Source organism: Micropterus salmoides, unplaced genomic scaffold (genome assembly GCF_014851395.1).
Source record: "Micropterus salmoides isolate LMB-PRFRI ecotype aquatic unplaced genomic scaffold, ASM1485139v1 Ms_hic_scaffold_1, whole genome shotgun sequence".
Classification (NCBI taxonomy): domain Eukaryota; kingdom Metazoa; phylum Chordata; class Actinopteri; order Centrarchiformes; family Centrarchidae; genus Micropterus; species Micropterus salmoides.
Window position 1 is genome coordinate 19,515,080 of NW_024040040.1, and position 26,017 is coordinate 19,541,096.

The 26,017-nt window shown below is 39.4% G+C and overlaps 1 protein-coding gene across 1 annotated transcript; it reads left to right on the forward strand.

Moving 5' to 3' along the window:
- Nucleotides 1-8,073: 8,073 nt before the first annotated feature.
- On the forward strand, nt 8,074-16,781 carry LOC119905028 (tubulin alpha chain-like). Its single transcript, XM_038721714.1, has 4 exons — nt 8,074-8,278; nt 13,141-13,363; nt 15,100-15,248; nt 15,556-16,781. The coding sequence occupies exons 1-4, from the start codon at nt 8,075-8,077 to the stop codon at nt 16,528-16,530; spliced, it is 1,551 nt and encodes a 516-aa protein (XP_038577642.1). The 5' UTR covers nt 8,074; the 3' UTR covers nt 16,531-16,781.
- The last annotated feature ends 9,236 nt before the right edge of the window (nt 16,782-26,017 follow it).

The window sequence follows — 26,017 nt, forward strand, 5'->3', positions numbered from 1 at the left end:
CTCTGACCGCTGACTTTGATCTCTGCATCCATCCGGCTTCAATACAGCTTAACCCTTATCACCGCCAGCACAGAGACTGCGAGCATCAAGACGGATTTATAGGCAGAGACCCCCAGGTACTTTCAACTTGTAATCCATTACAGATAATTACAGATTACTGATCTGATGCTTCAATAGTTGTTGTAATTATAAGCAAGTTTGTTGGCAGTCACACATATAACATTTGATTGATCTATTCTTATAAATATGAGCTAATAAAATCACTTCAACATCCACTGTTAGAAAAGCAGTTCAACCTGCTTTTAGGCCTGCACAAAAAATAATATTTGAGAAACAGGGAATTAGCTTTTTTGAAGCATAAATGCGAGATCCAACATGCATTCACCCAAAATTAAATCACTTTTTATATCTTTATGTTGAGATGATTGTATTCATTGAGCTGCAAAAGCTTTACTTATAGCCTAATCAGCGCTTGAAGTGGGTCGGTAAGCACCGGTACGCACTAGGCTACCCAAAATTAATATCAATATCAAAATCAATTTTATTTATATAGCACACTTAAAGCAACCACCAAGGTGCTTTACAGGGTAAAAATAACAACTATAAAACAGTAATTACAAAGTCAATCAACAGCAATAAAACATTAATTAGCATATACAGTATATGATGTATAATGATATTAAAATCACCAAGGATAATGACTTAACTCGAAGGAAAGGCCAAAGGAAAGAGATGTGTTTTTATCAATGATTTAAAGAGTTGGGGCGGTTCTGATATGGATTGGCAGGTTGTTCCACAGATTGTGGGCAGCTACACAAAAGGCTCGATCACCTCTGGTTTTGAGCCTGCTTTTTGAGAGATTGAGGAGGAGGAGATTAGCAGATCTCAGCACTCTAGCTGGAGTGTGAACGCAAAGAAGCTCCGTTAGGTAAGGCAGTGCCAATCCATTAAGAAATTTTAAAGTTAAAAGTAAGATTTTAAAATCAATCCTGTAATAAACAGGAAGCCAGTAGAGGGAGCGCAACACAGGTGTGATGTGGGGCGTTGTGGGGCGGCTGTGGCTCAGGAGGTAGAGCGGGTTGGCCGTTAATCGGAAGGTAGGCGGTTCAATCCCTGGCTCCCCCTAGTTGCGTGTCGAAGTGTCCTTGGGCAAGATACTGAACCCCGAATTACCCCTGGCGGCTATTCCGCCAGTGTATGAGTGAGTGTGAATGTTAGTTTCCGTTTGAGCACTTAGGCTCAGTGTATGAATGGATTGGTGAATGCAGATGTAGTGTAAAAGTGCTTTGAGTGGTCGAAAAGACTAGAAAGGCGCTATTCCCTCTTTTTCTTTCCTGTCAGAAGGCAGGCAGCAGCATTTTGGACTAAATGCAGGTGTTGAATGGATGACTTATCTAAGCCCACATATAAAGAGTTACAATAGTCAAGAAGCTATGAAGGCATTAATTAATCACCATCTCTAACTCTTAAGGAGGGAGATAAGCCTTTACCTTGGCTATAGTCCTCAACTGGAAAAAGCATATCTATCTCTATCTATGATCATTTGAAGCTATAGGGCCGAGAGTACCTACGTACATCAAGCAATTCAACAGTGGAAAGAGACCTCAAACTTGCTAGGGGCAGCAAAGAAAGTCAATTTAGACTCCTTTGAAGCTGCACTCAAAGGATCATTTACCAAATGATTATATGGGACACTAAACCCTCAAATATGGTATTAATTATTATTGATTTGGGGGGCAGCAAAATTCATAACAACCATAAGACAGAGGTAAAAACCAAACTGCGATGACTGCACAGTGGCTAGTTGAGGCTAGCTGGTGAGATAACCTTAGCCAAAGCTAATTTGCCCACTTTTTACTGTTTCCTGGAATTGAAAAACCAGTTTGGATGCTCCAAAATCTCAGTAGCTTAGCTTGCAATACCATATACACTGATCAACATTATGACCACTACAGGAGAAGTGAATAACACTGATTATCTCATTATCATGGCACCTATCAGTGGTGTGTCAAATTGTCAAATTGTGATGGCTAGACGACTGGGTCAGAGCATCTCCAAAATGATCTATAGTGGTCAGTACCTATCAGAAGTGGTCCAAGGAAGGAGAAGCTGTGAACCGGCAACAGGGTCATGGACAGCCAAGGCTCAATGATGCACGTGGGGAGCGAAGGCTGGCCTGTGTGGTCCGACCAGCAAGTGGTCATAATGTTGTGGCTAATTGCTGTAAATAACACAATAGCAAAACCTTAAATGGAGAAAAAGGAGCACCTGATTAACCTGTCCTGCTAAATGCTAACTAGCCTAGCTTGGCAGAGTAGCAGTAACTCTCTGCTACTCTGATTCAACATATATTTAATTAAAGATGAACTATTAGTGCAAATGTACAAGATAGCTGAAGAAAAAACTTTTTTCTTCATACTTAGTGCTTAGTAGCAACATGGCTGTTTTTAAATTGTGTGCTTGAAACTGGCTCTTAGTCCAAGAGCTTAATTTGTTTCAATCAGTGGATTTTGAATTAAAACAGCTTAGAATTTTGTCAGGTTTAAGGGTCCACTTGATACAACTCTTGATCTAAATCTTCCTGTCATCGATATTACAGATAATAATTGGAAGGGTTAAGAGTATCCTATTGTGAGGCTAAACCCTTCAGGGAGTCTCTTGGTTACAACTGAAATTACAATTTTCTGCTAACATCTAACTGTTGTCTAAACACTTGAGTCAGTGGACTGGATAATTTCAGCCCACAGACAAAGGACAGAAAACGCACAGTGGATCCCAGTCGATGCTTCAAGTACCTGAAATATCCCACTTCAGTTGTTAAACCCCAATCCAGAGTTCATTTATTAACAGGAGTATGATAATACTGTGTGGAAGGGATTATTAGAACAATCCACAACACGCTTCTTTAGTTACACAATTTCTACTGGGAATGCTTTTTTTTTTTTTTTTTTGCTAAATAAAGTTTGGCTGTCAATGGCAAAGTCACTGCAGGCTCAACCATTTAACGTTAAGTCTTTACAGTTTTAGGGATAAAAATGCTACTATTCATCCAGAGTAGTATGTGTAGGATCCAAGAACTACAACTAGCCTATCTTTGGAGAGGAGAGTCCACATCGCCATGCTAACATGCTTACATTGAAGATGCGAACATGCAAATGTTTAGCACTAGCAGGTAATGCATTTACCATGCTGACCAACTTCTTTTATCATGATAGCTAATGTTAACAGCTATGAACTAGCTAGATTAGCTCTAAACATAGTGCAGCTGAGGCTGATAGGGATGCCATTAGTTTTGTGGGTATTTGGCCATGAACCACATCAAAAGTTTAACCTGATGAACAGTTAAGCAAACATAAAAGTTCAAGCATTTAATACTTGGCCTCCTGACTAATTTGGTCAACACGTCAACACCTCAAAGTCTGACATATAAGTACAGTTATACATTTTTCTATTCCCGTCATAATTCTGTCTAGATCACACTTGGATTTTTCTTATTAGTGGTTTTGAGTAAGCACATTGTGAGCAATGTATAATTCAGAATCATATTCCTTGTATGTGAACACACACCTGGCAAATAAAGCTGATTCTGATTTATATTTGGTATTTGGAGGGCGAGCAAATCAAGAAAGTGAGTTAAGTTTTGGACAACAATAAATTTTCTTTTTTTTCTTCTTTTTCTTAAATTTTTTTTTTACTGATTTTAAAACTGATATTACATTTAGACGCAGATGGGTTGAATCTACAACTTCCTGAGAACAGATATGAGAAATATTGAATCAGTAGGCTATTTATTACAGAAAAGTCTAAAGAAATAAGCAGTAAAAGCACTGCATGGACTGCATTCTGTGTCCATCAGTGCAATTGTATCATCGTACATTAAAGTACCTTTAAATGAGTACTTCCCACAATGCATTTCCACACTTACGGTGCATTCACGTGCCCCTTGGATAGTCCCATTTCCCGAGTTGGGAAGTTGTTGTTTCGACTTAGGTGTATTCATGAGCATCAAGTCGTATTGTGAAAACAATATGGATGCTACAGCGATTATTTTCATTATTGAAGAATCTGTCATCTGTCATCATTTTCTCGACTCTAACTAATCGATTAATTAGTTGTTTGGTACATGAAATGTCAGAAAATGTTGAGCAGTGTTTTCCAAACCTTACGTCCTCAAATGTCTTGTTTTGTCCAAAACCCAAAGACATTCAGTTTAATGTCATAGAGGAGTAAAGAAATCAGAAAATATTCACATTTAAGAAGCTGGAACCAGAGAATGTGGCCTTTTTGTCTTAAAATATGACTCAAAATAATGAATCGATTATCAAAATAGTAAATTCATAGGCTAGTTGATAACTAAAGGATTCACTGACCAAGCTGACGTGTTGTATATTATTGGTCTAAGCAATAAACAACTTATTGATAGATGTTTCCAGTATGTGAGCACAAAATGCATATGCAGTAATAGGCCTACATAAATCAATAAAAAGTGTCACAATCATCAACAACATTTATTTTCGTCCACCATGTTTCTGCACGGTATGACATCAACTCGGGAAGTCATGTACCAAACTTTTCTTTGACTTTTTGAGTTGTGTTCCGACTTGAGGGGGCACTCATGTGAATTTTTCCAGTAGGGAAGCCATTTTTCTGATTATTATGACTCCACATGAATGCAGGGTTAAACATTAAGGTTATTTAAAGACATCAGGACATAATAAAAACTGTTTTCACAGATCTTTATACCTTTTACCAAGTTATTAAATTTCTTATATTTCAAGCTTTTATGTCTGATTTTTCAAAGCAGAAAAGAAAACCTCTGGCTGAGACATGTGTCAGTTCAGTTCAGATATTTACTGTCAAGTCATTTATTTTTGCAGAAGGGCAGCATAAACACAAACTTAAAACATGTACAGTAAAAACACACTAAGACAACTGAAACAGAAGTCACCCCCAATTGAGATCCTCTCTCCAGGGCCATTTTTATTCTTTTGCATTTGCATCTGCAAAACTATCTGTATGGTTACCATGTGTTGCTTATTCTTGCAAATAAATGATTTGACTGAATGACTTAAGATGGTGACTTTTTAAATAAAAATCAAGCCATTGCAAAGAAGCACAATAGTACAAAGAAAAGCTTCCAAGCTGTCGGGAGAAAGACATAGTTTACAGTCTCACCACTGAGGAAAATGTAAAAGAAAAGTAATCTGTGGACCTCTATGGGGGAGGAGGACGATACACAACGCTTGAAAAAGATCTCCATTATCCGTCTATCGCAAACTATCTCTCCTTTCTCAAAAAAAAAAAGATACTTATGGGAGCGTTTGAAGAGGAATAGGAGGTTCAGGGGATGAAGCTATGGGCTCCTGAGTACTCGGAGGGTTGTTTGAGGATTATGAGGATGTTCACGTTCAGAGCCGAAGGCCTGGTGTGTTGAGCTGAGGCCTCTGAAGGCTCCTGGATCAGCTCTGCATTCCTGTAAAGCGTGATGGACAGGTAAAGTTCACAAATGACCATAAATGGAAAACATTTGTAGGGTGAAAACTGAATTTGAGAAAGGAACTGTGCTATTCCAAATAAACACATACATCTTCCTTTATTCCCAAGCCTCATAGCAGCTGTATAATCTCACTGATAATGCTAAGTTGTATGTAAATTGTACACAGACAGGACCAGAACTTGTGTAATTTTTGCTGGTCACTTTAATTGGAAAACCATCAGATGTGTGTCACACGACAGGGAAAAAACATGACAAAATTTGGATTTTCAGTCAGAAAAGAAAAATCAAGCACAAACCTTGCAGCTTGATGGAGTATAGAAGTAAAACAATCTACTTGACACTACAATTGGAAATGTATAAATTCTATCTACCATATTACATTTGGCTCTATATTGGTTTTAATCACTTTCCACTTCTTTTACACAGGATGGTAGCAGTGTTTCTATTTTTTAAATTTTAAGTTTTTTAATATAAATGTCCAAAAATTATTGGTAAAACATTAGTAAAATATTCAAAACATTTGTAGAATTTACATTGATAGGCTGTGTTTATTTGTTATTTGTCATCACTGTGTTTCCGGTGATCCGCGTCGGATTGTAATAAAGTTTATAAAAACCTTGAAACATTTTGATGAAGTTGCATAGGAAAGACAGTGAGGATGAGTGGCAGCAACGTCGCTCACAATCGACCAGAGGATATTTCCTCTTCAACATGGTGCAAATTAAACAGCAGTATCAACTGGACGCAAAATGAAAATGGTAAGGCCTCCATCTAGTGGCTGTAACCTGCAGTGCCATTTGTGAACTACAACAAGGGGATCACTGCAGAAATGCCCACATAGCACCAATGACAGTAAAGGTGGGGCTAATATCCATCCATCCATCGTCAACAGCTTATCCTGCGTACAGGGTCGCGGGGGGCTGGATCCAATCCCAGTTTACATCGGGCGAAAGGCAGGGTAGACCTTGAACAGGACGCCAGTCCATCTCAGGGACTGGGGCTAATATTTACATTTTTAATATAGGGCCTACTGCCGGGTTGCTTAATCTATAGCCTAATAATGCAACATAATTTGCTCTTTAATTTATGTTTTGTGTTAATAATCTGAATATGGAAAGTAACTATAGTAAATAAAGCTGTAATGTAGTGGAGTAACAAATATTTCCCTCTGAGATGCTGTGTAGTGGACGTATAAAGTAGCCTAAATGGAAATACTTAAGTAAGTACCTCGAATTTGTAATTGAGTAGGCTATATTACTAGTAGTAAATGGTAGCTACATACACTGAACAAAATTATAAACACTTTGTTTGTTTGTTTTTGCCTCCATTCATCATGAGCTGAACTCAAAGATCTAAGACTTCATCTATGTACACAAAAGGCCTATTTCTCTCAATATTGTTCACAAATCTGTCAAAATATGTGTTAGTGAGAGCACTTCTCCTTTGTCGAGATCCATCCACCTCACAGGTGTGGCATATCAAGATGCTGATCAGACAGCATGGGTATTGCACAGGTGTGCCTTAGGCTGGCCACAATAAAAGGCCAAATCACTCCAAGAGTGCATAGCACCTTCATTAAAAACATTAAGAAAAACAAGGCAATCAAGACTAACTATGTGTTTGACAAATTTCTTTTGGACAGTTGATTTATTATTTTGAATCCACTCTACTCTTTTTATTTCTTATGCTATGATATGTCCTACTTTTATTTTTTTTCATGTATTTTTCTCTTTTATACATGTACCCCTGATTGTTTTGCGTTTATAATTTCAATAAATCTGAAAAAAAACAACAGCATCAAACTTTAATGAACGGCTGTGGCTGAAAATGGCAAAAGACAAAGCAACAAAATGAATACTATTCAACATACAGCCTAGCTTTTTACAGAAAATATTCTGATGGAATACCCAATGTAATCACGAACAAGTAACTGCAATTTAATTACACAGTTTTTCCCAGTAGGCCTAACTGGAACGATTACAGTTACATTTGTTTTGTAATTAAATTACGTAACTGAGTTACATGTAAGTAGTTACTCCTCAACACTCTTAGAATGTTACTTACATTAAGTAAGTAAGTAATAATAATAATAATAATAATAATCCTTATTTGTAGAGCACTTTTCAAAAACAAGTTACAAAGTGCTTTAACAAGTGTAAAGACAATAATACCCAAGAGACAATAATACAAAAAACAATACAAGATAAAAGCATGAAAACATTGAAAAGACTAAAATACAGATAAATATAAAATTAGTAAAATACAATAAAATAAAAGGGATAAAATAAAGTCAAATAAGATCGGGAAAGGCTCTCCTATAAAAGTATATTTTAAGAAGGGACTTAAAAGAGTTCACTGACTCAGCTGACCTGATTTCCTCGGGCAGGCTGTTCCAGAGCCTCGGGGCCCTGACAGCAAACGCTCTGTCCCCTTTAGTTTTCAAGTTTTAAGTACTTAATCAATTTCCACCACTAAAAATAAACTTGACGCAGTGATCATGAGTGCTTCGGGCATTGCTTTTATTCTGAAAAAGCCGGAACAGGAAGCCATGTTTCACACGCAGGAGAAGAAAAAAAGATGATGTCGCAGTTCCAACTCTGGCAGTTGTCAATGGCTCCTCCTCTGCCTCCTCCCCCGCCCCATGTAGTAGCTATAAAACGATGTGCGCCACTCACACAGATGCGACACTGCTCACAGAGATCTCATTATAGGTACCCTGTGAGAATCTACAAGTTTGAACTTATTCCCTCCCCAAAAAAGGACAATCTTAACAGCATAATGGTGAGTATCCAGCCATTCTTGTATCACTACTGTTAGCTATTAAAAGGTGGTATTACTGCTTAGCTAACAGCTAAAAAGCAACATGTGCTAAATTAGTAGTGCGTCACGTCTGAAGTGCGACTTCGCCTAAATGCTCTTTTACTGTTAGTCATAGTCTTCCTGTTACATCTATATACTTTACTCCATGACGCTTCATCGTGTATTTGTTTCGACTTTAGTGCTTCTGAAATAACTTTTTAGGCCTTGCTGCAACTCTTAAATCTCACTTATATTGTCTGAAATGTTGGGGGGGGTGGATGTTAAATAAAAACTAGCAGGCCTGTGGCTCCAGGAAAGGTTAACTGTTTCCATATGAGTCCTGGACGGTTGCCTTTCAGGAGGGCGTGCTTGTTTGCTTGTGCTGGTTGGGAATGCTGATGTGGCCTCCCATCAGGCCGCATGTGTATTTTACATTTATGTTCTTGCTGTGTTAAGATGCAGTTAGGCCTCAAGCGGTTTGTTTTTTTTGTGTGTGTGTGTGGGGGGGGTCTTCTGAATACATTACCTTTAAGGAAATACACCAGTCAGACTTGAAATGTACCCCCCCTCCCCCCCAGCACAATAGACAAACATGAGGTAAGGCACATGATGATAAATCCTTCTAGACTTTGGATCAAGAGTCTTAAGTTCATTCCTCAGCACGGGTTCAGGATGCCGCCCCTTCGCTCTTGCCTTGTACTTGCAAGCAGTGAGAGTGTTGTGTTTGCAGGTCATTGGAAAGAAAAGTGGAAATATATACGGTTTGTTGAGGTTTTCACAAGACTAAGTCACTTCCTGCTTGGCCACCGTGAAAGAGGGAGGAGTTGTGAAAAGTCCTCCCGCCTTTTGGAGTTGCTATTCTCCCCCCCCCCCCCCCCCCCCCAAAAGAAAAAAGTAGGAGTTTATATGTAGATGATAACTAGCATCTTATGTTCTCGATTTATTTTATTAAATTATGGTTATAGTTTTTTGGGGTTTTTTAGTTGGCTGTCCCCAGTGTGGAAAAACACATTAAAGCACGGAAACCCCTGAACTTAATTTCCAATTGGTATGTATGTATTAGAGTGTGTTCTTGTGCATATCTTGGTGCACAACAGACTTGTAGTACAATAATCCACTGTGTATGTGAGGTAGTTCCAGGACAAGATACAGGAAGTAGATAATCGCTCAGTTTACCGCCCTTGCCTGTGACGCTACATTTCACAGGCTGTCTTGTAAACCTGAACGGGTGTTGCAACACCATGGAGCAAACAGGCCACCACTTCCACTTTTCTGATATCCAGCCAACAAAAGTCAAAGCTGTCTGTCTCATAAAATGGACAAATAATGCAAAGTTCATGCGTAATAACAGTAATATTCTGTATTTTGTTAAGACTTTATATTGCAGTTTATCTGCTGAGGCAGTAAATGCTCCAGAGTTGGTCAGATGCTTTAATTTTAGATGCACAATGCAGTTGAAGCTTATTATTTCATGACCTAATCTGCAGTCCAAACAAGTTAGTGGGGTATAGTTTAGTGTGTGTGTGTGTGTGTGTGTGTGTGTCGCATGATTGAAGCTTCACTCAAAATAGCTGGCCGCTGAGCTGGCTGCTAACGCCATACTTGGCAACTCCCATGTCACAATGAGCACTCCTCCGTCCTTATGACTAGCTTTGTTGGAGGGAGGGGCAGCTCAAGGGTTCAAAATTCAAAACAAGCTGAAAACTACTAATGTCAAGTTGATCCACTATTTAGGCTTAAGGATGTAGTTTATGGTAGTTGTCTATTGATACAACTAAACTATCAATGTTTAGGTCAGTTTGGTTATTTGTAGTAATACCACTGTTGCATAAGCCGGTCGACAATTTCTTCAATGATTTTTGGCTATATTTCAACCATCTAGTGTGTGTGTGTGTGTGTGTGTGGTTTTCTTACTTTAACCGTTTCACCATATGTCTGATACATTTAGCTAACAATCTCAATATTTTATCCATTAATTAGCTAATGTTAGAACTATTTATCATTACTTGATGTGAACAATCTCAACTGACTAAAATATTACTTTTAGCTAATCCAGCATTTATGAATTGGCCTAGTTTTAGCTATTCAAACCCCAACCATATTATCTTTAACCAGCTTAATGTTGTTTCAATCACATAGCCATGACTTACAGCTAACTATTTCAACTGTTTTCCCAATTAAATTGTTTTTCCATCACTTTCAGTTAAGACTTTAGACTGAAGTGAAGCAACGTGATTGTCTTAAAAGTAAAAAAATGCTTCAAGACTGCTTATCAGACTGACTGTTCTTGTGTTGGACAGACCGTTCCTGGATGTATGTTTGGCTAAAGACGTCTCACTGGATAAGTATGACGCGCTGCCCTGTCAGGTTGTTTTTAAGCTCAAAGAGAGCCTGACATCCCAAGAATTTCACACCAGTGATATTTCACTGGCTCTCTTGTTCCCTCTAGAAGGGAGGTCAGATGCTGTGGTCAGCTACAGCCTCTTTTTACCACTAAGTAACCTTGTAAACATGAAATAATGTTATACATGAATAAAACGGGGTTTGTTTTGGCTAAACTCTTGTCTTGGCAGGTATGACAAGACACCAAAAGGAGCACCATCATATTTTGACAGCCATACTTGACGTGTTTGTGTTCTCATATGACCAGTGACAGCTGGACTTTTGTTGATACACTAACTGCTGAAATGGCAGCAGTGACACAGGGCAGTTTTTGATCAGCAGAAAGGAAATTGTTTCCTGTACTTTTAACACAAGTTAGTAATTCATGAATGATTGTTTCATCCTCAGTGTTTTTTTTGTTTTTTGAAAAAGGAAAGGCTTTACCGTGTGTCTCGCACAACATGTGCATTTATCTCACTTTTATGTGCTTTATAAGGGCCAATTAGCCAAACAGGACAAAGGACATTGCATCTTAATCCTCCTCAGGCCTAATTTCTCTTCCAAATGATGAGACCAAACTTGTTTCAGTCCTCAGCCAAGCCTGCACCCATTGCCTCCACCCCACCTGCCCCACTAGAAATACTTCAGCAGGGTGTGGAGGCACTTATGCCCCTATAAGGCGCTTTTCAACCAAAAGTACCAGGGACTTTTAAGTCCCCAGGTCTATATTCAATTCAATTTTATTTATATAGCGCCAAATCACAACAACAGTTATCTCTCAGCGCTTTTCATAAAAGAGCAGGTCTAGACCGTACTCTGTGACGTTATTTACAGAAGCCCAACAGTTCCCACCAAGAGCAAGCACTAGGCGACAGAGGCAAGGCAGAGACTGTATTCAAGGAACTAAAAAAAAAAAAAAAAAAAAAAAAAGTCCCTTCAGCCGACTGTGTGCGTTTCCACTGTGGTCTGAAAACCTGCGACGATTAGGCAAATTATCCAGCAGACATAGGCCTGTACGCTGTACAGCGATGCACAGGTATCATTTGTAACCACTACCCATGAGCATTTAAAAATGAACATCAAATTTGACTGGAATATAATGACAAACTACAGGCTTAGCTTGACCATTAAAGCAGCTTTTTTGAGCTATGAGGAGACGCGATAAAGTTCGTTACACATTTAATAACAAACTGGATAAAGCCATAAAGTTCACAATAACTCCAGCACAGACGGAGTTATTGTGGCAAGACGGCGGACTGTGGCAAGACGTGTGCTATTTGACTGCTGATTGTGATTAATTGGTTTGCAATGGTGGAAAAGAGGAACAGTAGCAGACAAACAGCCAACATTCTCCAGTTAAAGCCAGTAGCCTCTTACTTGCTAAGGATATCAAACTGTTTTCGGCAAAGTTTTCAAATCCAGACAAATCCAAATTTGAATATGCAGAAATCAGGCTGTAATGCAAATACAAAAGCAGTCATCAGCGGGTCTCCTCCACCCATTGTTTTCTGATGCTCCAATTCTCATCTTCAGCAGGTCAAGACAGGTTTAAAAGCAGAAATGTTGGCATTAAGCAAAACGATTAATTGAATTGTATTCAGGCAAAGTCCTTTTTATGTTGCGTTCCATTTGACATGGGAAGTCGGAATTTCCGAGTTCAAAGTCAGAAATTTCAAAGGGACCGCCACCGTAAGACTTGGAAAGTCGGGAGAACCACACTACCCCGACTTTGGGATTTAGTGAAAGATGTAGTTTACTGTTTATTAGCAATTCTGTGTACTTGTGTCTCAAACATGTTCGTATGTAAAGTGTTGTCTGTGGACGTGTTGCTACTATGTCATTATGTGTAAATACGGCACACTGCCCTTTTTTTGGGGGGGGCTATTTGTAAACAATGGCTGGCCAAGCGAGGTTTTCCAACTTTTATACTGGTAGGCCGTCAACTCGGGTGTGTGGTCATTCCCAGCTCCGTCTTCTGAGGTGAATGAACGCACCATTATAGGCAAGTCCTGGCACTCTGCAGCCATCTAGGTAACTCCTCCCCGGCAATTATTTCAGGCTAACAAGACCAGGCCCCTATCTTAATGAACGGGAGAGATCCATAACTGCACTTTCACTGGTCACTGACATCAAAACTGCACGTATAGACTTGGCAGTAAAATCTGATGAAAATCACTGAAAGTTGCACTTGGCCCACATAAGGTTCAAAAAGCGTTTTTTCCCCACCGGTTATACTTTTACTACGCATGCGTGGTATACCCTTACGTCAGTGGAACCACACAATTGGCTGGAATGTTTCCCGCCTTGCTGTTAAAAGCAGACAATTGACTTTCTAGCGGGAGGTGCGGGATATACGCCATCTTTAGCGGTACAGGCTTTCCCTATAGAGTTGTATTGGATTCTTGAAAAATCTCTGATTACAGGCAAAAGGAATGATGAGCTAAAATCTTTTTCCTCCATAGCGTGAGTGTATCTCCATCCACGTTGGCCAGGCTGGTGTCCAGATGGGCAACACCTGCTGGGAGCTGTACTGCCTGGAGCACGGCATCCAGCCTGATGGCCGAATGCCCGCCGATAAGGTCCGCGGAAACCATGATGACTCCTTCACCACCTTCTTCAGTGAGACTGGCAACGGGAAGTACGTCCCCAGAGCCATCTTTGTCGACCTGGAGCCCACTGTTATTGGTGAGTGTTAGGGAATTTCTTCTGGCCCTCAGGGCAAATGGTGACAACAGAAATCAAAATTTCAGCAGCAACCAGTTTCATTCTTTTTGTTGGACTAAATTACCTAGGAGCTGGTGTTTTTAAGGGTTAAAGATCTTGCCAACCGCTGTTGAAGACTTGGTGGAAGCTGTTTTTAGTTATGGAAACAGTTTCAGTTAATCTTTTTTACTTGGCGCTAAAGAAATGGCTTTCCTGGAAAATTTATTTCAGACTTAAGGAAAATATTAAAGGGGTGGTATTATGCTTTTAGGAGTTTTTCCCCTCTCCTTTTATTGAGGTATCTTTGTGCATGTAATAGGTTTTCAAAGTGAAAAAGTCCAGCCCAAAGGGAGTTCCCATCTCCCACAGAAAGTGCTGCTCTGAACTGCTTGAAAAACTTGTAGTCCAGTCGCTTCCTTGTCATCCCTGTGATGTCACAGGGGGGAAAGGTGTGTTGTGAAAATTAAAACATGTAAACCTGTTCTGGTACAACCCCTAAATAGGATTTTGAACCTGAAAATCAGCATAATAATCCTTAAAGGGTTGGAGAGAAGCTGTAAAGATTAAACTAGGTGTATATTACCTGTTTTAATGAATGTCATAGCTGTGATGAATCGAACTTAATTTCAAGTTTGTAAATCAGCTTTATTTTTTGTTGTAGTGTGGCCACACCCACTTAAGTTTGAATCAGTCATTGTTTTTGCCTCACAAGATCTCAACCTTTCACTATGGGTGCTTTTCTTTATGCGCACATGTGTCCTCGCTTCCCTCACTCACATTCTTCCTCGCATCTTCGCTTGTACCAGTGAGGATGTGAAAGAGGGAAGGGAGAGATGCGAGGAAGCCAAGGCTGCCAAATCGGACATCCTTGGTTCCATAGCATCAGTAACGTAGTGTTGTTGGTATTATTACCATTGTTTTTATTCATTTACATTCCTAGAAGTTTAACTTTATTTACAAATCAGTGTTATTGGTTATGTACTGGTAGTATTATCTGACCAATAATACACCACATAGCTGCATAAGAATGTGTATGTTTGTACAAACTGCTGCTTTGTGTGATGCCACAACACTTTGCAATTAAGTGATCTTGTATATTGTAAAGTTTCAGACTTATCACACAAAAGGTGACTGCGCATCTCACCATGTAACTGTGTTCTATTTTAGACATGTGGAGGTGCCACATTTATACGTGACGGCACTTGATAAACGACTTCCGCGTAGGACACACCTGCGTTCCCTCGCTCTAAACTTCTACAGGAGCCTCCTCTCTCCTCATCTCCTTGAGGTGCATTTAAGGGATTGGAAGATCCTCCATGGTGGCAGACGGGCAACAATTTCCGGGTCACGGGAGGAGAGAGGAGGCAAGGAAGCATAAGTTAGCATAATGAAAAGCACCCTGTAAGTCTGGAAACGACTGCTCAAGCACAGGTAAACAAAGGTGTAACTAGGTTAGATTTTAGTGTCAGACCCCAGGTATTCATAATGGCTCACTGGTTGTGTTAGTTGTGACATGACGGTGCTATGACAAACTATGAGAGGTCTATTTGGATAAGTGCTTGACCAAGCAGCAAACATTGAAATTTAAACATTTTTACACATTTAATGCATACATTTTAGATGTGTTTTGTGTATGTACCCATCTATTTGGATAAGGAATAACAATGTCGTCATACAGTATCATCATGCTAACAAACTATCTCCCCTCTCTCTTCCAGATGAGGTTCGTACAGGCGCATACCGCCAGCTTTTCCACCCCGAGCAGCTGATCTCAGGAAAGGAGGATGCGGCCAACAACTACGCCCGCGGTCACTACACCGTTGGAAAGGAGCACATTGACTCTGTACTTGACAGGATCCGCAAACTGGTAAGGGCTGAAGAGGGGTTTGGCTGTCTGGGGGCAAGAATTCAAACTCATTTCTCCCCCCCCCCCCCTTTTTTTTTTTTTTTTTTTGAAGTCGTTATTAATAAAAGGCCAGGCTTTGCAGCAACTTCACAACATGCAGAAGATGTCATTAGTCACAGAAATGCTACTCTTTCACCAAGCAGTATAATCTTTGAATGACATACCCCTTTATAAATCCTGATTTACTAATCCGAACAGAGGGCCAGAAGTGTTACAGTGTGTTTTGATCTTACAGATTTCTTAAATAACTTCTAACTTTCTTGTTCAGTCTGACCAGTGCACTGGACTACAAGGTTTCCTGGTCTTCCACTCCTTTGGAGGAGGAACCGGCTCTGGCTTCACCTCTCTACTGATGGAGCGACTCTCAGTAGACTTTGGCAAGAAGTCCAAGCTGGAATTTGCCATCTACCCAGCTCCTCAGGTGTCTACAGCAGTGGTGGAGCCCTACAATGCCATCTTGACTACCCACACCACCCTGGAGCACTCCGATTGTGCCTTCATGGTGGACAACGAGGCCATCTATGATATCTGCCGCAGGAACCTGGACATTGAGCGCCCGTCGTACACCAACCTGAATCGCCTCATCAGCCAGATCGTCTCCTCCATCACCGCCTCTTTGCGCTTTGATGGCGCCTTGAACGTGGACCTGACTGAGTTCCAGACCAACTTGGTGCCCTACCCTCGTATCCACTTCCCTCTTGCCACCTACGCCCCAGTAATCTCCGCAGAGAAGGCTTACCATGAGCAGCTGACTGTGGCTGACATCACCAACTCCTGTTTCGAGCCAGCCAATCAGATGGTGAAATGTGACCCGCGTCACGGCAAGTACATGGCCTGCTGCCTCCTGTACCGTGGTGACGTGATGCCCAAAGACGTTAACGTGGCCATCGCCAATATCAAAACCAAGCGCAGCATCCAGTTTGTGGACTGGTGTCCCACCGGCTTCAAGGTGGGAATCAACTACCAGCCTCCCACTGTGGTTCCTGGAGGAGACCTGGCCAAGGTGCAAAGGGCCGTGTGCATGCTGAGCAACACCACCGCCATCGCAGAGGCCTGGGCTCGACTTGACCATAAGTTTGACCTGATGTACGCCAAGAGGGCCTTCGTCCACTGGTACGTCGGAGAGGGGATGGAGGAGGGCGAGTTCTCTGAGGCCAGAGAGGACATGGCCGCCCTGGAGAAAGATTACGAAGAGGTTGGCGTTGACTCGTATGAAGAAAATGAAGATGGGGAGGAGTATTAAAGTTCTCTCAGATTGCAACAGTTTTTTTTTAATCCCATAAAGAAATGATTTTAAGTCTCCTCCAGAAGCAGTCTGTGTTAATGTGTTAATGTGCAGTTTAACGACTGATATGTAGACCTTTTAATAAACACTAATGTAACTGCCGAGCAGCAATTTGTTCAAGCTCACTCCTATGGTGTTTGGTTTATTAAAAGATGACTCTCCAATAAGAGACTGCCTTATTTCCTTTTAAATAAAGCTATTTACACCTACTTTTCAAGTGTACTATGCTTCAAAATTAAGTAGAGGTAAATTTTCATTTCTTGTTCAATAGACAATCCAAAGATATTTAGTTTAGGTTGTGTGTAAGGCACTTGGGTGAGTTGTGGGTATGCCGACACAAGATGGCAGTGTGGTGTTCCTGAGAGGAAGCTCACCTATAAGCAGCATACTGCAGGCATAAAAAGCCACTCGACCAGAGAAATCTCAGGCCACCGGCTTGGCACTGAGGTAGACAACATGCCTAACGTTTATACCATAGACCGTGTATATAAAGGTTTACACACACTCGTAAATGGTCTATGCTACGTGGACAACCCTGGCTAAGTGATGTGTGGTTTTGGTCCGGTTGTTCCAATTAAATAGTTATCTATTTGTTGCTGTGAATGTGCTAAGAGAGCCTAGATTTGTTTTTAAATTAAGTTGGATTTCTCTTCTACAGTAGAAACTACAAGACTAGATTTTCTGTGCAGAACCAGAGACTGACTAAATCTCCAATTCCGGTCTTAATTTTTAATTTCTTTTTGGAATTTTTGTTCACCTACCACATGATTAGGCTCCACACTTTCTGATGACAAAACATGCTTAAATTGTAAAGAGAAATTTAAATAGAAACATGGACTGTGGGGGGGGGGGGGGGATTAAACAGAACCTGGCAAAAATAAAAACCGATTTCATAGGGCCCTCTGGCCATGGTCTCATCGCCCCAATATGTGAATGTAGCTAACTCCATCAGGAGGTGGTAACTTTAGCAGTAAAAATGTGGAGGGAAAACAATAACTATATGAAGTGCAGGGAAAACTTCATAAAATACAGAAATGTCTGCTTAGTTTATAAGATCTTGTACAGTTTAGCTCCTCCTCCTTTGTCTGGCCTCATCAACTTTAAATCAACTGTAAACGGAGTTACTAGAGGTGCAGGTAGGAGGGACTGCACAATCCCACTCAAAAAAACTATTCAGACAGGCCGTCTTTTCATTTACAGCATCACATCAGTGGAACTCAGTACCACCATCAATTAGAGAGTCTCCAACCTATTACTCATTTAAGAGTAATGTTAAGAAATGGCTTATTGAAAGTCAACACTGTCAAGAATGACACTGGTCCCATCCACCAACAATAACTGTATTATCTATTTTTGATTTGATCTGCTCATCTTGTTTACTCGATTATTTGTGTTATTTGTAATTCTTACCTTTTGTCAATTGTATAATGTATGTTATTGTATTATAACAGTTTACTATTTTAGGATGCATAATAACATCTGGCAAGGGGACTGCCGATGAAAACTAGCCTGTGGCTAACTCAGATACGCTTACATTTGCTTGAACGTTGATCAGTGTACATTGTCCCTTTTCAAATAAACAAATAAAAAAAACAAGTACTAGAAACTAGCTTACTAACTGTAAATAAAGTAGTTAAAACTAGCTAACTACGCCTAACTTTCGCCTATATAAATGAGTTACAAGTAACTAACTATATAAAGTATAGAAACTAGGTAACTGTAGTCCATATAAAGTAGTACAAAATTGCTAACTGCATTTAGTGTAGTAAAAACTACCTCCACTGCAGCCAGCTGCAACAGTAAAATGCTGCTTACACAGTGATGCATCAGCATTAACAATATCATAATGTCATATATAATAATATATCAATCACATGGGATGAGTACTTTTACTTTGAAGTACAGTTTGCTGAGAATCCGTGCTTTTACTAAAGTAGATCAATTGGCCAGAGGGAGTGTATTATTTTCTGTTGTTCTGGCAGGTTTCAGCTTCAGGTTTCTCCATTTTTAACAGCCTGCAGGTACAGAGGAGTGAAGCTGTCCTTACTAAGCTTGGCCTTGTGTAAATGAAAATAATGTAATTAAAGTGGGATAAGCTTACACAATAAGGAGGAGGCTGTAGATGTAGGACTCAGAGAAGTCAGGAGGATAGATGAGCTTCAGTGGCAGCTCTGAGAGGACGAGAAACATTTGAGAGGACAGACAGATAAACAAGAAGACTGTGCAAAATACTCTCGAAATAGCTCAGTTATCTCATGATGATGCAAATCAATACACACAAACACACACAGCTGTTCAGTGCAGATCATTTGTACCAAAGTTATCATTAGTGATCATCCAAATTTCAGTCTGAATCATCCTTTTAGCCTCCAGTGCAGAACGCAGGGGGAGGTTGTTCTCCAAGATGAAATACGCTGTGAAAAGAGAAATCATATTTATCAGAGTTGAGGAAAAGCTGCTATTTATTTGCCCTAAATTAAATATATTTTGTAGACAAGAAAGACCAAGTGCATACAGGAGGTATTCATTATAAAAGGTACAGCAAACTTGTGTGTACTTTAGTGTCATGCTTCATCATGGGGTTTGGATCTCTGCTCTTAACTGAGCGTCACTTGTGTATGTATGGAATCCCATTTCCGCCACTTGATGTAAAAAAAAGTTGCTTATGAGTCATTATACTGAGAAACTTAGCATCTCTAAATATTGACTTAATATCACAAAATATTGACTTAGTATCTCAAAATATTGACTTAGCATCTCAAAATATTGACTTAATATCACCAAATATTGACTTAGTATCTCAAAAATAATGAGTTAGTATCTCAAAATAATGATTTAATATCTCAAAATAATGAGTTAGTATCTCAATATAATGAGTTAGTATCTCAAAATAATGAGTTAGTATCTCAATATAATGAGTTAGTATCTCAAAATAATGATTTAGTATCTCAATGTAATGAGTTAGTACATCAAAATAATGAGTTAGTATCGGCAAACAGCATGACTACAGATGGATGCACCAGAAATGTTGGATGGCCGGGATAATTACTGACAGAGAAACTGTGCGTCAACTGATGCGACTGATGGACGAGAACGGGGTAGATCTGCGTGCTCGCAACTGTTTGAGATGGCGTAGTCAGTCGTGGGCCAAACTATGTATGGCATGTAGATGGGTATGACAAATTAAAGCCTTATGGCATATGTATCAGTGGTTGCATTGATGGCTTCTCAAGGAAAATGATATGGCTAGAAGCATACAAAACCAACAATGACCCTCGTATTATTGCAGGTTATTTTATAGATGCTGTGACCAAAAACAATGGATGTCGACAAAAAGTCAGGTTAGATCATGGTACTGAGAATACCCATGTTGCAGTAATGCAAAAGTTTCTGCACAATTGTGAGGATGAGAATGGTACACAGTGTGTCACTTTATGTCCAAGTACTGGCAATCAAAGGATTGAACGTTGGTTGTGCACCTTGAGGACAGAATGCACCCAGTTTTGGATGGACCATTTCGACCAGCTGAGAGCAGATGGCTATTTTGTTGACAGCTCCATTGATAAATCACTGATCCGGTTTTGCTTCCAAAATACAATACAGGTACAGAATCCTAAATATCTATTGCTTGTCAACACAGAACTGTGAAAGATATGGCACACAAATTACTTTCTAAAAAACGTTTTCACTCTTTTTCTGTCGGTTGTATAGGAGGAGCTTGATGATGTTGTAACTGCCTGGAATGACCATCGCATAATAACAACCCACAATCCTCGGTCTCCTCACGGTCGCCCTTCCATAATGTATGCAGTTCCCAACCTTTATGGGGCTCAGAATTTCATGCAGCCAGCTGATAAAGTGAAGGTAGAAATATGTCACGAGGACAGTTGTTTTAAGGACTATCCTTGTGATGAGGATGTGTTTCACTTATGTATGGAACTTATGGCTGAGCACAACCTGGCAATGTCTGATGATGTGTTTGAAATTACTGACCTTTGTCAAATGATTATAGATGGGCTGGAGGATTAATGTATATGCTTTGAGAAAAAGCTAAATAGGCCTACCACAGTATATAAATATGCCCTGAATTGTTTATTTCACAACATCTGAAATACAGGCATTTATGGTGGGTACAAAAGTGAATTATAGGATGTTTTTGTAGCCCTCTGTCTGTATAGACTTATACAACCCAACAAAGTATCTTACAGTCAATTGCTTCAATTACTTTTTGCCAGAGTGCCAGATTGCCTTCCACATGTCCTGTATGCATGTAGAGATGCATCTGTAATAGTGTGCACCATATACACTGTTACAGTACAGTACTGCATTGTTCAATACGTTGTCAATACGTTGTCAATGAAAGAACATGACAACACAGTATGTGGTAACGTTGTAATGGTAACACATACAGCAACAATATGGTAACATGGCAATTTCTCATGCAAAACAAAAAAAGGCATACAGTCATCAATTTCACTTGGAGGAATTGTGAGTTTTTTTGTAATGATTCTAACACATATTCCTGTTTCCTTTTAGCTCTTATGTATAACAAATAAGATTATTTTGTACCTAACAACAAATGTATGCTACTGTATACGCTAATGACAAAATTATGTTGCTGTAGGTTTTGTGTGTAAACTGATATGTCTGATGATGTTGCTTAGAAATACCAAGACAAGATGTTTTTTTTGAGTGACTAACCCTGAGAGTTGAACATTCAAAAACATATAACATAACATTGTATAAAAACAAATGTTACAACAGAACTTGTGTCAAGCATAAAGCAGGTTAGTTTACATTGGTCTGGTTTCAAACAGTTAATGCAAAGCGGATCCTTAACTCCTGAAAAATACACTATGATTCACTGCAGTAGCCAAGCAGCAAGTACTACCACAGTGGAGCTGTGATGGTGCACTTTTCATAACGTGTTGTGTACATTCTTCCAGAGCAAGATAACACTGTAGAAATTGTAGAATCACTCTTTCTTCTACTTATGAATATTATTAGATCTTTACACCATGACTAAGCTTACTTTTGGCATGTATACTTCAAAAAATCTTACAATGGTCAGTCTGCCATTTACAGCGTGATTAGATCTTAACCTTGAGTGTCATTAACTAATACCAGCAAATATGTTACTTTGGTAGTATTAACTTTACATAACAATCGCTTAGCTCAAAAACAAACGCTAAACACGTTGTTTTCATAGACCTTGATAGACCAGATTCTTTGCCAACAAAAGTTATTTAAATGTACATCGTTGCCCTCCTTGGTCTCAATAGGGTGATACTATTATGTCCTATGGTGTTATCCTTAACAAATCTATGTATCAACTACGAATACATTGCCATTACTGTGTAGAGCTATCTGTTTCAATCTTTTGCAAGGTTTGACATGGGGATGCTTTGTCACTGACATTATACAGGGAAATAAAACGATTAATTTTGTGAAACTGAAACTGTGTGTGAAAAGCAATAAACACACACATACTCCTTGGACTAGATTAAATGATGTCCATTACCCACACATTAGACTCCAGCACCTTGTTCATCTCAGAACTGAAGTCAGGATAGCTGTCATAATGGATTGACAGCTCCAGCACATAGCCACGTGTGGGCCACAGGTCTTCTCTGAAAACCTTGAGTCTGGGTAAAGGTAATAATAATATTCTTCCCCAGGAAGAGATCTGATCCTGTACTGAACCTGAGGAACAAACACAGATGCTGCAAATCAGCATTCCTCAAGTATGTGGTGAGATACTTTGAATGTCCCTCTGGTGGATGTTCATTGTGGATGTTCATTGTTTCTGGGAATGTGAGGGACTTCAAAACCTTTCTCACAGTTGGTTGCAGGGTTTCGTATACTGCTGTGAGGTCCTGAAGGCTGTTCCCGGAGGTGCAGAGTATTTTTGCCCACTGTTCAATAACGTAGGCAGGCTCTCGGACGAGTGTTTTGTGGGCAAGCTCCTGGAGGATTTCGTTGACATTGCTGGCTGTTGGTATCCTTCTGCAGCTGTGGTTATCAAGATTCTGATTCTGGTTTCAAAATTCTTCTTGGTCAGCGCTGTTAAAATCTGATCTCCATGCTTCAAACACTGTACGCTCAGATTCAGGCATGTATTTGAGGAAATTCTCCACTACATCGCTCTTCACATATCCCAAGGAAGCTTGCTCTAATATGACAGGTGTGATCTTCACAGGAAGATATTTCTCCCTTGACCATCCAAATGCAATAATTCGTCCTACACTCTCCCACTGCTGCTGTCCAAAATCATGTCTTAGGAAAGGCACTTTGAAAGCATTTCCTGTTGTGCATTGGTTGAAGAATTCATTCCAAAATTCTGAGAGACAGTCTCTCACAACTCCTCCATCATCATAACCCATCTCAGGTGTTCCATCTGGCAGTACAAGCTGAATTTTGATGTCAACCTCTTGAATTCCATCATCACAGAAATGTGCTATGAGCTCAGGCAGTACCTGCCCTCTACGAACAACTAATATTCTCTTCACTCTCTCACTGGATGGCATGGTTTGTGGTGAAACAGGCAGTGTATCGTCCAAATTCGGTTGCTCATTTTCAGAAAAGTCTCCTATAAAAACAACATTGCTACTCTCAAAAACATCCACTCTGTAGAATATAGTGAAAATTCTAAATTGTCATCACTTGTAGTGTTCCCAAGAAATATCACATCAGGGCTGACTGTTTCAAATGTAGCAGGTGGCTGTGCTGTAACAACACTGAGAGGAGAAGTGGAAGGCTGATTCCAAGAGCTTTCTTGTCTCTCCAAAGATGGAGCCAAACCTGCGCTGTGACTGTGTGGACTGTCTTTTTTTCTCTGTGTGGTTAAATAAAACCTAAGAAGAGTAAGTTTTGTGTCAGTGTATAATTGTCCAACTGTGATTACATCATCAACTGTTACCTCTTGATAATCTTTGAGATCTAACTCAAAATCTGTTATGTGTCCCTGATTATTTCTCCCATCTGGAAAGAACAGGATAATTGCTTCCTGTATCAAATCTTTTTTCTGAGCATCCTTTGAGATGTTGACTTTTTGTGTCCCCCCTCCTCGTTTAGGTCTCACTTGCTTGAAAGCCTCTTTTTCACTATCATATTGCATCCATCCAATTTCTGTTTTTCTCATTGTCTTCAGAGCATATTTTTTCTGAGGTGGTTGGGCATGCTCCTCTTGGTCTGGGCTGCTTCCTGCTTTATCACAAGGTTTTCTTTTGGCCAATTTTGTCTTCAGGCGCTCAAAAAGCTTTGATTTTGGAGTGTTGTTGTGGCTGTTTTCCTTCACCATATGATGGCAAATTCATCTTCATCTGTCATCAGTTGTATGGTACTGGCATCAATCTAAATATGGACAATTATTTAAAAAAGAGCAATCCTGATTAGATAACCATATAATTGTTAATACCATACAATTATCTAGATTTAATGAAACAACAATAAAAAAGAAAGTGTATGTTTTGAAGAAAAGACTGAAAATGTCTCCATGAAACGTACATTTATTTGACTAAAATATTTAGCTTTTGCACTTAAGTACCTTTTCATGCTCCTGTGTCTTTATTGTTTCCTCAGGAACATTTCTCTGTCTCAAAAAGCCACTAAGATCATCCATCCTGTGAGCATGTGTTACAAGAAAAGTTATTGTAGGCTATCATTAATCATATAAACATCATATATACAGAACAAGATGCTACTGGTGTGCTATGATTTTGCAAGAAAGTGGGCATTGTAACTTTGCATTTCAACTGTCCTAATACTCCAGTCAATCCAAATTTGAAATGCTCTAGTTCTTTTATTTCAAATATGTGACACCACATATGAAATCTGAAATGCACTGACACATACAGGTTATGTACTATATGTGTAGGCTATATAGAATCCAAGTTACTAATTATTGTTTTGATTTCTGAGGCACTTGCGCTAACCCTTAGGATGTGCTTCACAAATCTTGCCCCAGTTTTAGCCTTCGCCTGAAAACAACAACAGGCTGCTACAGTATAACCAGATAGACCTCTACACACGTCAGACTGGTCGGTTATAACTCGATATTCAGATTTCTATGGAGACGTCCGGTTACCAGGGCTCATACCTGTTTTCCAACTTTTTTTAAGCAAAAGTAGCGTCTCGTGTTTTATCCTTGAAACACATTGCAGTACTAACGTAATTTATTCATTACTTAACTATGTTATTAACCATAAAGTGAAATACATTACAATGATTGCTAAAATAGCGTATTATAGCCCGACATAATCACACAAACGGTTTCATCCAATCAAAGTCTTTTCATTTATATCGTTTTGGGCCTACCTCACGGAAAAAATCAGACTCCATCTGACTACTACGGTTTGGATGCAGATTTGGTTTTGTGTTCATGTCATGACGCTCTGAACGATCTAGACATTTTCTGAGGTAACTTTAAAGCTTGCTGAGCTGTTGTTGGTTGTTTTCATGTTTACTTTGGTACAGCTGTTTCAGAGCATGAGACTAGTGATGTGACTGACTGAGATAATATTTAATAATCACCACATCTGCTGATCTATGTTCACTTTCACCCAGCCCTTCTGCATGTTGCACTTCTGCACATAGCCTGCATGAACCAAAAAAATAACTGCAAAAGGAGATGATGCTCACACAGTCCGTGCTTTTAAGACCTTCCAGTTTGCACTTGGTATTTATTATTAAAATGTCAACTGAGGATACTTTAACACCCTTGTAGAACCCATGTTAATTCACAAATAGTTGGTAATCTCCAATCTGTCATCTCTTATGTTAATGTGGACAATATCAGTATGAATCAGAATTGCCCTACAATAGTTTTAAAGTTTGCAGGTTATTTCAATAAAATTTATTCACTCAGTAAAACCCAGTAAGGTTAACATGAGCTAAATCTAATGTAATTTTAGGTATAACTTAGTTTGCATCTAAAACTGATTAGTCACACATGGTGCATGCTATCATTAACATTAATCTGGATAATATTTTGTAGGCCTATAACATCACAATTAACATTATTTTACAACATTTTGACATTTGCACAAGTACATCATACCTTTCTGAAGCTCACATTCGCTTGGTGTGGAGAGCACAACAAATGTTGCATCAGTGTTCCAAAACCATGCTTGACTAGCTCTTATTCCAACAGCAACAGATTGCTAACTAGTGCACCAGGACTTAGCCTAAGCACTAGGCCTAAATCAAAATATTGAGAACGTTTCTCAATATTTTTAGATAGTAAGTCATTATTTTGAGATACCAACTCATTATTTAGAGATACTAAATCAATATTTTGAGATACTATGTCAATGTTTTGAGAACGTTTCTCATTATTTTGAAATACTAAGTCAATATTTTGAGAATGTTTCTCATTATTTTGAGATACTAAGTCAAAATTTTGAGAATGTTTTTTTTTCATCCATGTGGCGGAAATGGGCTTCCA

Excerpts from the sequence above, each read along its gene's own strand:
- LOC119905028 (XM_038721714.1), top strand. The coding sequence starts at position 8,075 with ATGATGTCGCAGTTCCAACTCTGGCAGTTGTCAATGGCTCCTCCTCTG. Across the intron at positions 8,279-13,140 it reads ACAATCTTAACAGCATAATG|CGTGAGTGTATCTCCATCCA; the intron begins GTGAGTATCCAG and ends TTTCCTCCATAG. Across the intron at positions 13,364-15,099 it reads CCTGGAGCCCACTGTTATTG|ATGAGGTTCGTACAGGCGCA; the intron begins GTGAGTGTTAGG and ends TCTCTCTTCCAG.